The sequence below is a fragment of the Hyperolius riggenbachi genome, chromosome 6 (assembly GCF_040937935.1).
Source record: "Hyperolius riggenbachi isolate aHypRig1 chromosome 6, aHypRig1.pri, whole genome shotgun sequence".
Taxonomy (NCBI): domain Eukaryota; kingdom Metazoa; phylum Chordata; class Amphibia; order Anura; family Hyperoliidae; genus Hyperolius; species Hyperolius riggenbachi.
The window spans coordinates 161,798,391-161,813,199 of NC_090651.1; the positions used below are offsets into that span (position 1 = coordinate 161,798,391).

At 41.2% G+C, this 14,809-nt stretch overlaps 1 protein-coding gene across 2 annotated transcripts in view; it reads left to right on the top strand.

Annotated features, from left to right (window-relative positions):
* The window catches only part of COLGALT2 (collagen beta(1-O)galactosyltransferase 2), a 256,782-nt gene that overhangs the window by 225,459 nt on the left and 16,514 nt on the right, over positions 1-14,809 (top strand). The window contains exon 13 of one of the 2 annotated variants that reach the window (XM_068240129.1): positions 9,757-9,833. The exons of the other annotated variant lie outside the window; for it this stretch is intronic. Within the exon in view, the coding sequence (XP_068096230.1) occupies positions 9,757-9,795 (39 nt within the window). The 3' untranslated portion in view covers positions 9,796-9,833. Of the gene's footprint in view, positions 1-9,756; positions 9,834-14,809 lie in introns of those variants that run through there. 2 annotated transcript variants of the gene reach the window in all.

The following is a 14,809-nucleotide window of genomic DNA, read 5'->3' on the forward strand; positions in this document are numbered from 1 at the left end:
AAATAAATGACATAAATGGGTACATGTGTGCACCAATGTCTGCTCCTATGCTTAACAATGCAGTGTTGCTGTCTATAAAGGGCGGACTGGTAAATTGTAGCTAACCACTCCTCTGAGTAAGCCCTTAAAGTTTTTCTGAAGGATAAAAAAGTGGCCAAAATAGGTACTTACCTCAGTAAGGGAAGCCTCTGGATAATCCAGAGCTTTTCTCTGTCCCCTTTATCTCCACCAATCCAGCTCTTGGATCCTCCCCCCCCCCACCCGAACATCTTTGACAAGGGCTTGTCAAAGATTATTCACGGCCGCACTTGTTAATGGACAGGAGCACGGCCGCAAACATCCAGACAGTCTGGATCAGTGTTCTCAAGGAGGAGGTGGAGAGACTCTTAGGGCTCGATTCACAAAGCGGTGATAACCCAGTTAGAGACTTTAGGCGTGATAACCATTGCACCATGCTGGTGAAAAGCCAGTTTAGGCGTGATAAGTTTAGGTGTGATAAGTTTAGGTGTGATAAGTTTAGGCATGCTAAGTTTAGATAAGTGTAGATAGCGCACAAAGTCCCGCACGCAAAGCAGCGCCATTAAACTCTATGCGAAGTGCACCAAACTTTGCTAGCGCAAAACTTTTGATCAGCTGTGCACTACGGTGCTAACGCAGTTGGTGCTTAAACTTATCATGCCTAAACTTATCACACCCAAACTTATCATGCCTAAACTTATCACACCTAAACTTATCACACCTAAACTTATCATGCCTAAACTGAGTTTAGGCATGATAAAGGGCTTTTCACCAGCGTGCTAACTGTTAGCACCGCTTTGTGAATCAAGCCCCTAGAGTCTATATGCTTCCCTTTACTGAAGTAAGTATGTAAATTTTACTTTTTCAAAATGACTGGTTTACTTTAATCTTTCATGCAGAATGACACCAGAGTGCTATAGTGTGCAGCACTTTATGGGAATTAAAAGCATTTGTGTTAAGTTTTTGTATAAACACTAAAGAGAACCCAAAAGATGTCACATATGAACTATAATTACTTATCAAACATGTTATCCGTCTTTTAAAGGGGCACTATGGCGAAAAATTGTAACATTTAAAATATGTGAAAACATATACAAATAAGAAGTACATTTTTTCCAGAGTAAAATGAGCCATAAATTACTTTTCTCCTATGTTGCTGTCACTTACAGTAGGTAGTAGAAATCTGACAGAAGCAACAGGTTTTGGAATAGTTCATCTCTTCATAGGGGATTCTCAGGGATTTATTTATTTTCAAAAGCACTTAGGGAATGGCAGTTCCTCTGTCCAACTGCCAAAAAACTGTTTAGCAAGCAGGGAAGCTGGCCAGAATCATTGTTTAAATCCTTTTTAGGGAATATCTTTATCTCTATGTATAAAATACAAGTGTCCCTGCGTTCTGTCCCTGTGTCAGTGCTTTTGCGCTATTGTCTATGTCCTGCACCGACACAGTCATTGGGACAGGACGCAGGACGGGGCAGGAGGCGGCCGGCCAAGCGACCCGGCAGCCGCGCGCGAATGGTGCGCGTGTCCAGTGCGTGCACGTGTTGGACAGGCGGCAGTGAAAGACCTAGATCCCGTTTTTAAATGGGCTTAGGTCAGCTAGTAAAGAATAAAAGCCTTGCTGAGAATCCCCTATGAAGAGATGGACTATTCCAAAACCTGTTGCTTCTGTCAGATTTCTACTACCTACAGTAAGTGACAACAACATAGGAGAAAAGTAATTTATGGCTCATTTTACTCCGTAAAAAACGTACTTCTTATTTATATATGTTTGCACATATTTTTAATTTTACAATTTTTCGCCATAGTGCCCCTTTAAGTCTACAATATATATTATGCCATTTAAAAACACATTTTGATTAAACAAAGTGGATGAAAATTCATATAGTACATGTCTTGCTCTGTGATCCATAATTAGGATGATACGCTTTACCTCAGACCATTGAAGAAAAATCTTTAGAGTAGCCCTTTAAGCTTACAAAGGCATGCAGTATGCTATGAGATCTTGCTACAATTTGCTCAGTTCAAACCAATTATATTACATGCATATTACATAATTGCCAGATTATTTGACAAAACATCGAAAATATTTAGCTGCATGTGGCCAATTAACCTAACAACCCTTCATGCTTAGATGGTTTGCGGAATTCTCATTAAATGTATCTGGTTGTATATGAATAGTTTTCAGTGATACTTTCCAGAATTCTAGGTTCTTAGATAAGACTATTGTTATATTACTTACACTTCTTACTTTACATAACTAGAAAATTCAGTATATGTTTATGCATCATGATCCTAAATTGATTGGGATGCAAAAGTTTGGGCAACCTTGTTAATCGTCATGATTTTCCTGTATAAATTGATGGTTGTTACGATAAAAAATGTTTGTTAAATATATCATACAGGAGACACACACAGTGATATTTGAGAAATGAAATGGAGTTTATTAGATTTACAGAAAGTGTGCAATAATTGTTTAGAACTAATTATTGGAACTCAAATTGGCTTCGTAAGCTCAGTGACCCCTGACCTACATATAAAGGTGAATCCAATTATGAGAAAGAGTATTTAAGGGGGTCGATTGTAAGTTTCCCTCCTCTTAATTTTATCTGAAGAGTAGCAACATGGAGGTCTCAAAATAACTCTTAAATGACCTGAAGACAAAGATTGTTCACCATCATGGTTTAGGGGAAGGATACAGAAAGCTGTCTCAGATTTCAGCTGTCTCTTTCCACAGTTAGGAACATATTGAGGAAATGGAAGACCACAGGCTCAGTTCAAGTTAAGGTTCTAAGTGGCAGACCAAGAAAAATCTTGCATAAACAGAAGTGCTGAATGGTGAGAACAGTCAGAGTCAACCCACGGACCCGCACCAAAGACCTACAACATCATCTACCTGCAGATGGAGTCACTGTGCATTATTCAACCATTTGACGCACTTCACACAAGGAGATGCTGTATGCGAGAGTGATGCAGAGAGTCATGCTTTTCTCCACCCACAGCACAAACAGAGCTGCTTGAGATATGCTAAAGCACATTTGGACAAGCCAGCTTCATTTTGGAATAAGGTGCTGTGGACTGATGAAACTAAAATTGAGTTATTTGGGCATAACAAGGGGCGTTATGCATGGAGAAAAAATAACAGTATTCCAAGAAAAACACCTGATATCTACAGTAAAATATGGTGGTGGTTCCATCATGCTGTGAGGCTGTGTGGCCAGTGCAGGGACTGAGAATTTTGTCAAAGTTGAGGGACACATGGATTCCACTCAGTAGCAGCAGATTCTGGAGATAAATGTCCAGGAATCGGTGACAAAGCTGAAGCTGTGCCGGGGCTGGATCTTTCAACAAGATAACAACCCTAAACACTGCTCAAAATCCACTAAGGCATTCATGCAGAGGAACAAAAACAACGGTTTGGAATGGCCATCTCAGATCATCAAACCTGAATGAACTGAAGATGTTTTGTGAAGAGGAATGGTCCAAAATAACTTCAAGCAGAATCAAGACTCTCATTGGAACCTACAGGAAGCGTTTAGAGGCTGTAATTTCTTCAAAAGGAGGATCTACTAAATATTGATGTCATTAATTTTGTATGCACCTGCCTAATTTTGTTTAAACAATTATTGCACACTTTCTGTAAATCCAGTAAACTTCATTTCACTTCTCAAATATCACTGTTTGTCTCCTATATGATATATTCAACTGTCATTCTTTATTGTAACAACAATCTATACAGGAAAATCAAGACGATTAACAACGTTGCCCAAACTTTTGCATCCCACTGTATGTAGCTACATATGTATTTGAGATGTGATGTACTGCTGACTAGAACAATCATTCCTTATGATAATTTTTTAGTATATGTTAAGCCATACATTCCATTTAAAGGTGAATCTAGGTTACCATTTACAAGCAGATCTTACAATTCTCTTTACTATAGAAAAATCTATTTTAGTTTAGGTTCACACTAGGGGCTTGATTCACTAAACCGTGATAACTCATATCACGGCCACGCTATCAATCAAGAATTTTCGCATGCAAATATTTACGATTGCACATGAAAATTCACAATTGCGTGCAAAAATGCAGAAACGTGCATAAAAACGCTAGCGCGGCTGTGATATGAGTTATCACGGTTTAGTGAATCAAGCTCCAGGCTGCAATTTTTGGGCGATTTTCCACAATTTTTAGAATCGCAAATGCTGCAGTGTGAATGCTCCCTTAGGGAGCCACTGCACTAGCAATTTGCTGATTGCTAGCAAAACTTTGTGGTGTGAAACAGCCCTGAATTTTTATTTGCCAGTTCACATCCTGAGTTTAAACCTGAGTCACATAACAGCAAATAAACAGCAGTGACCAGGCTGAGAAACCATACTGACATGTGGGTCTGTTTTTATAATGCAGATGACATTTACATGTGAAAGGTAAAGTGGCATTATTGCACGTAGTTGTGGTTTAAATATAAGAAAATGACCATGACTATAGCCATTCATTTGGATGTCTCTTCTACTGGCTGGAGACACAGGAGACTATAACATGGATCAGAGAACCATTGTTTTTGCTAACCACAAAAGTTTGGTCATAGTAAAATGAAAGATTTAGATGCATACTTTGAGGTCCTGTCAAGGTCCCTGCAGTGCTAATTATGATAATTACAAGCCAAGGAGGCAGTTGATGTACAGGATGAAGTGCTGCAAAAGTCCGCGAGCAGCACTTCGCATGCTAACTGTTTAGCACGCCCGTGCTAACAGTTAGCACCATTTTGTGAATCAAGCCCCTTATATTATTTTATTAACCGGTTCCTGACCGCCTAACGCCTTGTGCAATCTCCCGTCATTCTGTGCAGTGGGCCCCAGTGATCAGCCTGCCAGCCAACAATCGGAGCTGGCAGGCTGTTTATTTCATGTATCTAATAAAAAATATTTATATAGCGCTGACATCTTACACAGTGCTGTTCAGAGTTTACTGTCTTGTCACTAACTGTCCCTCGGAGAGGCTTACAATCGAATCCCTGCCATAGCCATATGTCTATGTATGTATCGTGTAGTGTTTGTATCGTAGTCTAGGGCCAATTTAGGGGAAAGCCAATTAACTTATCTGTATGTGTTTTTTTTTTTACTTCAGTATTTTTTTTTATTAAAATTTAAAAAATAAAACTAGCAGCAGCAATCAAATACCACCAAATGAAAGCTCTATTTGTGAAAGGGAGGTAAAATTAATTTGGGTGCTAAATTGTATGACCGAGCAAAAAACTGTTAAAGTTTTGAAGTGGTGAATTGTAAAATATGGCCTGGTCATTGGGGGGGGGGGGGGGGGGGGGGGGGGTAGAAACCTCTGGTGTTTAAGAGGTTAAAGGTTAACTGCACTAGAGAATAAAGCCACCCACAGTTAAAGACACTTCTGATGCATGCTATGATATTAAATTATCCTGTAAATTTATGTCCAGCGGTGTCAGCAAAGGCAGCTGCCTAACATTAGTATAGGTGTATTGGTAGACAGGCAACATTAAATTAAGTATCAATGTAATTTGATACAGAAAAATGTTTAATCAATTAAATGACATTTCATTCTATGCAGTGATCACATAAGATACTGAATACGATATTAAATTTATTTTCTGTGGAAAGTTGATAGTGAGAGTGTTCGTAAGTTGCAGCTACTAAAGTTGTAATATGTTGGCTTTGGCTAAACCCAACCCCCCCCCCCCCCCCCCAACTATAATCTGCTGATGTCAAACTCTAACCGCATCCAAACCAAACAACTGCCTGGCACATAGCCCCATTTCCTGTTGCCTACCACCTCCCAACTCCTACCACCTCAGTTATAATCCCCTTCCTAACACCTAATTCTAAACATCTCCTCCTTACATTAACGTTCTCCCTGACAATATCCCTTCCTCACCTCTAGCCCTAACCTTCTAAACCTAGATGTTAGAACTGACCATCCTTTACGCAGATGTCAAACTCTAACCGCATCCAAACCAAACAACTGCCTGGCACATAGCCCCATTTCCTGTTGCCTACCACCTCCCAACTCCTACCACCTCAGTTATAATCCCCTTCCTGACACCTAATTCTAAACATCTCCTCCTTACATTAACGTTCTCCCTGACAATATCCCTTCCTCACTTCTAGCCCTAACCTTCTAAACCTAGATGTTAGAACTGACCATCCTTTACGCAGTCCCCTAATGCTAGCTTTCCTAAACTGACATCTCACTCTGACCATTAAACCTAATCTAATTTTCTGTTATTTTCGCCCATGGCCCTTACATCAAATTAACCAATGCTTCAGCATTAAAATTTCATGGCATTTCAGCAGTCACAGTGTCCAAGTTATACACCTGGTGCCAATACACCTAATGGGTTATGGCACACCAGGCTATGAAGGGCCAAAAAAGCCTGCTTCATACTAGAGTTCTTTGGATCATACAGTTTTGCTACGAAACAAAGAATCAGAATCAGAATCATTTATTTGGCCAAGCACGACTGGGTTGTGAATGGAAATGGGCTTGGCATGTACAGGGCTAGTGTGGAATAGGTCAATTGATACAAATACCGCAATTTCAACATAGCATTTAACCACTTCAGCCTAACTTGACGAGTATACACGTCCAGTGCAGTTGTGAAGAGTGCACTACCAGTTTGTTACTAAACGAGGCACATGTGGTATCATTTTATCCGGGACTAGTTGTAAAATACATGTTGGCGTGTTTTAAGGTTTGGACACACATTATATGAGAAATGGGTAGAGACAAACTTAATCCAACATAAAAATTAATTTTCAAAATTATAATTAAACTTGGAAAAGTATTAGTACACTACAAAGGACATATGGGGTAACATTTTAACCGTGATAAGTAGTAGAATAGATTTTAGGGTGTTTTAGGGTTAAGGGCTCTGTCTTGTGTATTCAATTTAGTAAAAAAATGAATCAAAAGCAACAAAAATTGTGTATATTCTGTACCAAAACCAAGACTTATAAAATAAAAACAAAGTGAAAGAATATAAAAGAAAATAACTATATTGTTACCTTAGGAACTTGACTTTTTTTTAAATATGTATGCCATGAGGCCATATTACTGTTGTTTTTGCAAGTAGCGTTTTGTAAGCATTGATAGTGTGTACAATAAGAAAAAAAACACAACACAGAAATAAAGACAACTTTATTTACAAATACAATATTGTCCCCATACATTGTACTAGGAACATAATCATCTAAATGTTGTAATAACCAGGATGGATAAGCAAATAAAATTTGTGGGTTTAACTTATAGGTAGCACTTTTTATTGCTATAATGGATGTAAATGGAGAAGTAGTGTTTTTTCCATTTTGTCCCTTATTTTCCCTTTAAAATGCATAGAAAATAAGGTAATTACTAAACAAAGATATTACTCACTAAAAGCCTAAATTTGTCGTAAAAAATAATAATACATAGATCATTTAGGTGTGATAAGTAGTAATAAAGTTATTGGCAAATAAATGGGAACATCGCTGATATGTGAAAATTGCTCTCATCCTGAAGTGGTTTAGAGTTCTAAGGATTACACTAACTTCATGTACCCATGTTTATCTCATCATAGGGTACCGGTATATCCAGAAAAGAACAGTGAGCTTTAGATGTACAAACAATGTGCATTAAGTGTAGTAGTATTCATGCAATTTACATAGTGAGTTGCTTTATACAAGCCACACTTACATTGGAACAGATAATGAAATGTTCTACTGTATGTAGTGCAGGTTGTGCTATTTGCACAATGCTACTATGTAACTGTTAACAGTACTGGTAAAATTGCTGTATGTTGCCCGTGCCTGGCAATTTTACTGCAATTTGCTGAATTTGCCCCATTGTACCAACTTACATGTAATGGCCCATACTCACGGGCTACAATTGTCGCTGCAAAACAGGTCGCCCGTTAGTATGAGGCGCAACACGGGCGCGCACCCCGAACCGTCGCTCGTCGCTGCTGTTGCCAGGCGATTGGCGCAGTCAATCGCCTGGCGACAGTTGCCGCCGCAACTCCTCCGCAACTGTCGCTAGTCCGCATGGGTATGCGGACAAGCGACAGCAGCAAGCAGGGAATACCTTGAGCTTCCGGCGGGGGGAGGAGCAACAGCGACAGCTTCCGCCGCATCAGTTGCCAGGTCCCTCCGCCGTGTATATGCGGAGGTACCTGGTGACGAGCTGTCGCCGGCCTGTCGCGCACACGCTCCTGTGTGCTAGCGACAGGCCACAAATGTAGCCCGTGAGTATGGGCCATAACTTACTGACCTTGCTTACCTCTTGTGTCCACCCATTATCCTTCTAGACTGAAGGCTCATATGGGTAGGCCTGTCTTTGCTGTTTTATCATGAAAAACAAAAGTTTGCTTTCTTAAAACAGAAAGAATTTGCGATAATTCAGGTTGGAGTGAGTTTGAGATGTCTCCCAGTGCAACACTGCTGAATATATGCAAATTAACCATTGTTACCTTTAAAAGCTAAACATACCTACAGAACCGCTGGAATGCAATGATGTAGCACGGTGGCGTAGTGGTTAGCTCTCTTGCCTTGCAGCGCTGGGTCCCTGGTTTGAATCCCAGCCAGGGCACTGTCTACAAAGAGTTTGTATGTTCTCTCCGTGTCTGCGTGGGTTTCCTCCGGGCACTCCGGTTTCCTCCCACATTCCAAAAACATACGGATAAGTTAATTGGCTCCCCCTAAATTGGCCCTAGACTACAGTACTTACACTACACAATATAAACATATGGCAATGGTAGGGAATAGATTGTGAGCTCCTTTGAGGGACAGTTAGTGACAAGATACATATACACTGTACAGCGCTGCGTAATATGTCGGCGCTATATAAATTCTAAATCATAATAATAATAATGTGTCAGCTTGTTAATTTGTACAGAGCCAGAATAATCCAATATGCATACAGACTGTTTCGGATTGTTTGATCCTCATCAGTGCATGGCATGGATTAATTTGGCTCTATGGAGTAAGGCTTGTAACACCGAGAGGTACAGACTAACCAGCAAGCTCATGGTGAACCAGAACTCATTGGAGTGTGTAAGGGACTACTGTTTTATCATGGTATTGCCAGTTGTCAGTTGTCACTGTAAACTACTTGCATTGTTTGTATTATATATTTATTACCTGTTATCCTGCACCCTTAAGGTGGCTACACACAATTTTGTATTTATTTTTTTCAACCAGCGAAACCTGATCAATTTCTCCTTTTGATCGAATAATCAGAAATATCGAATCAATATACCATACAAGTATGATCGATTTTACTTAAAATATCAAACAAATGATTGAATTAAAATTTCAGGTTTTTTTTATTTTTCTGATTTTTCCAACACATCCGATCAGATTTTTATTGAAAAAAAAAAATTGGGAGAATTTGTAGTTTTTTCTTGAGCGAAAAAAAAACATTTTCAATTTCTTATATAATCGATTGTTTTCATCCTGTTTGATTCAAAGAAAGGTGAAATCCTCTCTTTATGCTCAGTTCTACAGGAAATGTTGGCACTATATAAATCAGTAATAATGATAATAATACAAGTGACAATGATATCAGTTTATAGAGGACACATTGAATATACATGACTCTTTTTCACTGACTGCTGAGATAACCTTCTGCTATGAAGCAGCTCAGTTTATTGTTACAGAGTATGTGCTCTTAAGCTATTTCAGACAGTACTTGAGAAGTGAAACCCTGTATGAGAATGTGTACATTATGTTGCAGACGAGGAAAGCTGTGGTGACGAGCTGGCTTGCAGAGTAATTAGGCCACTCCCGACTATACACATAGACCAATGCCCTGGCAACCACTTTGTACTGTGCTTATGCTCAAACAGGAATGCAACACTTGAACGCAGCTGATAAAAGCCTTTTCAACAAATTGCAGAAATCATGGTTTAAAGAGCATTTATGGTAAGAAATTATCCACTTTCTGTGTGTACATGAGGTAATCAGATGTTGTTATACTCTTAGCAAGCTAAATTGAACATGTAATTAACCACCTGAGCGGTCTGGACGAGCTCAGCTCGTCCAACACCGCCGGAGGTCGCCGCTCAGGCCCTGCTGGGCCGATTTTCATCAAATAAAAAGCAGCACACGCAGCCGGCACTTTGCCAGCCGCGTGTGCTGCCTGATCGCCGCCGCTCTGCGGCGATCCGCCGCGAGCAGCGGCGAAAGAGGGTCCCCCCAGCCGCCTGAGCCCAGCGTAGCCGGAACAAAAAGTTCCGGCCAGCGCTAAGGGCTGGATCGGAGGCGGCTGACGTCAGGACGTCGGCTGACGTCGATGACGTCACTCCGCTCGTCGCTATGGCGACGATATAAGCAAAACAAGGAAGGCCGCTCATTGCGGCCTTTCTTGTTTATTCTGGGCGCCGGAGGCGATCGGAAGATCGCCTCCGGAGCGCCCTCTAGTGGGCTTTCATGCAGCCAACTTTCAGTTGGCTGCATGAAATAGTTTTTTTTTTATTTAAAAAAAACCCTCCCGCAGCCACACTGGCGATTTAATCAGAACGCCAGGGTGGTTAAACCTGCAATTGCTGTGTTTAGCTGAAATGTACATATACAATGAAGTATAACTGCAACTATTGAAACTGTTTCGGCAATACATACTTAAAGGAACACTCCGGTGAAAAAGTAAGCAGTTATAATCTGACTGAACTGACAGGTTTTGGGCTAGTCAATCTACTCATAGGGGATTCTCTGGGTGTTCTTTGTTGTCAAAAGCATTTCCTGCACAGCAGTTGCAAAGTCTAACTGAAAAAGTAGTAGTAGCAGTAGGGTATTAGCCATCAGTAAAATCAAGAAGTTTTAAATCAGGATGATACCATTTATTCTTATTCTTTTTAGTTAGCCAATAAATGTTATCATCCTGATTTAAAACTTCTTGAAAATGTAGTGTGCAAGTGAGTATGGAGGCTGGCTGGTATCTAACTATTTTAGCAGTTGAACTGGCATTTAGGAAATGCTTCTGAAAACAAAGAAAACCCGGAGAATCCCCCATGAGGAGATGGACTAGTCCAAAGCCTATTGGTTCTGTAAGATTTTAACTGCTTACTTGTTTTGCTGGCGTGGTCCTTCAAGAGGCAGAAATATGCTGGACATTCCAGTACTATATTGTAATTGCATAAGAAGGAGATGGTGGATTATTGTAAGTAACTATCAATTGGCTGCTGTACTAATTCATTGGCTGCTCTGAAGAATAAAAAACATAGGAAAAATTATCAGGAAGTTCTGAAGCTGAAAGTTATTTAGTTGTAGATCTATCATCCATTTACAAAGGTTTATTTATTCCTTTATCTGCCCTGAAATTATGTTACTGGTATCTCCGCTAGAAACACTCACACTGCATCAGTGTGATACAATCAGGAAAGTTCTGATAAAAATTGAACTTGAGTTATACATGTTAAATCGTTTGCACATATATTATTAAACCTCTACTTAATACACTGATACTGTTTATTATCAGAGCATTTAAACCACAAACATCTTTTGTGTATCAAGTAGCACAGATTTTAATATAATCTCAAGTGGTTTATGTAGAAGTTAGTTCTAAATTGCTTCTATTGATAGTCATAATGGCGGAACAAAACATGGCTGAGTGCTGTATAAAAGACTTTGCTACTCTAGTATGGGATGATTGTTAAAGTGGTATAAAACGCTGACATAATATTAAATGAAAACATGTTTTCCTACTGTTTATACCCCATACAGTTATCATATTTGCTTTTGTGCTATAAGTATTATTATTCATTTAGAAATTACAAGTTCCCAAAGTACAATTTTTTTGCGCTGAGAGCTGACATTGCATTTTATTCATAACTGGTGTATTTATATTGTAATGTACCCAGAAATGCTTTCTGAGTATCTTTCTGCGTTCTGGAGTGTCCGAAATGCCAGAGAATGTTTACATTCCTCACTTGATACAATTAAAGAGATACCCCCTTTTACATGAGAAATCTATTCCTTTTCACAAACAGACCATCAGGGGCACTGTATGTCTGATATTGTGGTGAAACCCCTCCCACAAGTAACCCCTCCCACAAGAAAAGTTTGAACTTTTGTCAGTTTCCTGTCTGTGAACCTTGTGGCAATGTGGGAAATAACTGTTTACAGCTGTTTCCAACTGCCAAAAACCATGCAGCAGCTACCTCACATGCCAACAGTAAAATGTTCACTGGAGTTCCTCTTTAGGTAAACACAAGATAATGTTATCTCCAGTTCGGATGCGTCCAGCTTTCCCTGCAGGAAGCTTGTAAGTCCTGTGTTTAACTAGTTGAATACTGTTCTAGTAAAAACAAATGGTAGTATATAATATGCTGTACATAATCTTTTAGAGCAAAGACGAAATGCTGGGTTTCATACCACTTTAATATCACTTCTAATGTGTAGTATGATTGTAACAATGTGTAGCGAAGTAACAGCTTTCTGATTATGTGGTGATCTGCAGTATCACCAATAATACAAATACTATATCTGATTATGTGGTGATCTGCAGAATCACCAATAATACAAATATAGTAGCACAAGGCATATAAAAGTAACAACTTTATTTACACAAGGTGTAATGATTGGTGCAACAGTAAGTTTCTTATAGATACTCAGCGGTAACCTCTCCAGAGGAGCTGGAGGTTACAGACAGCTGTACGGAGGAGACCTCACCGGTAACGAGGGCTCACTGGTGAGAGCGAGTGGTCAGACAGATCAGGTAGGCAACAGACGGGCAGACAAAGTACAAAATCGGTAGGCAGATTCAGAGTGAAGTTCAGGCAATAGGTCGGCAACGAGATCAGATAGGCAAAGGTACAGAATCGTAAAGCAGAAATCTAGGTCGGTATTCAGGCAGAGGGTCGGCAACAGATCAGATTAGTAAGGTACAGAATCAGGAAGCAGACAGGTTTCAGGCAAGGAGTCATACACAGAATAATCAATACAATAATATAGTAATCCTAGTCTAAGTGTAAAATCCCCTGGTTCCTGCCGGATCAAAGCACACAAGGATCTACCTAGGTCTGAGTGCTAACACAGAGTATTCGCAACAGCAGACAGTGGGCTACTGCTAGCAGAGAACCCCTAGGGCCCGCCCCGACCAATGGAGCCAATCAGCGTTGCGGAGCGCTGATTGTGATGTCAGCCGACCCGCAGGTCAGCTGACGCGTCTCCGCAACACGTAAAGGTCCCGCCGCTGGCCGCACGCGCATAGCTCTGACACTATGCGCCAGTGACAGGCCAGCGCGCAGCGTCTTACTAGATTGAGCGGCGGCGATAGCGGTGGTCCCGCTGCTTCCCGCTACCCCGCCGCTTGTTACAGTACCCCCCCTTGAGGCGTGGCCTCCGGACACGCCCTGCATGGTTTCTCAGGATGAGACTCATGAAATTTTTGTTTTAGGTCTTCCGCATGCAGGCAACGCTCCGGAACCCATGATCTTTCCTCTGGCCCATACCCTTTCCAATGAACAAGATACTGTAATGCTTTTTGCACCCAACGAGAGTCCAGAATCTCCTCAACTTCGTACTCGGGCTCTCCATTAATCACCACAGGGGGGGGGGGGAGGAATCCACATACACCGCAGGTTAAAGCAAGGACACATGAAATGATTTTACACCCCTCATGGTAGCTGGCAAAGATACTTTATAAGTGACATCATTGATTTTTCCAGATACAGGGTATGGGCCAATAAATCTAGGACCAAGTTTGGACGATGGTTGCCTCAGAGCAATGTGTTTTGTCGAGACCCACACCATGTCCCCGGGTTCAAAGTTCCATTCTACAGAACGCCTTTTATCTGCCTGTTTCTGAATCTGGAACGCTTTTTCCAGATTGTCTTTTACTACAGCCCAAACCCTTTTTAAAGACCCCTGCCAGGTTTCCAGGGCTGGGAACGGAGAGGTCACTACTGGCAACGGAGAAAATGTAGGTGATCTTCCCGTGACAACCTCAAAAGGCGAAAAACCAGAGGACCCACTTCTAAGGTTATTATGGGCAAACTCCGCGAACGGAAGAAACTTAACCCATTCGTGCTGGACTTCAGACACATAACACCGCAAAAACTGCTCTAGGGATTGGTTGACCCTTTCAGTCTGCCCGTTGGTTTGCGGGTGATACCCGGACGAAAATGAAAGTTCCATCCCCAAATGATGACAAAAAGCCTGCCAAAACTGTGAAACAAACTGCACCCCCCCCCCCCCCGGTCCGACACCACATTCTCTGGGATCCCATGTAGCCGAAAAATGTGGTTCACGAATAGGTCTGCCAATTCCTGGGCAGAAGGGAGACCTTCCAGGGGAATGAAGTGGACCATCTTGCTGAATCTGTCTACTACCACCCAAATAACTGTTTTACCCTGTGATCTTGGGAGTTCCCCGACGAAGTCCATGGATAAATGAGACCATCGCTCCTCAGGCACAGGCAAAGGCTGCAAGGTACCAGCAGGAGCCTGTCTGGATGACTTGCTCTTGGCACAAATGGGGCAGGCCTTTACAAACTCTTTGCAGTCAGAACCCATAGATGGCCACCAGACACATCTGGCCATCAGTTCTAGTGTCCTGGAATAACATGGGTGACCTGAATTCTTATGGGCATGGAACATCTCCAAAATCTGTAGTCTCAAGTGCAATGGCACAAAAAGCACTCCCTCAGGTTTACCTTCAGGGGATTCGGACTGGACTGACCCAAGAGTGGCCCTTAGGTTATCTCCAGTCTCTGTGGCAGCCAAAACCACCTTGTCCGGGCAGAATAGTTACTGGTTCATAGGGTAGGGCAGATTCTGGTTCAAAACACC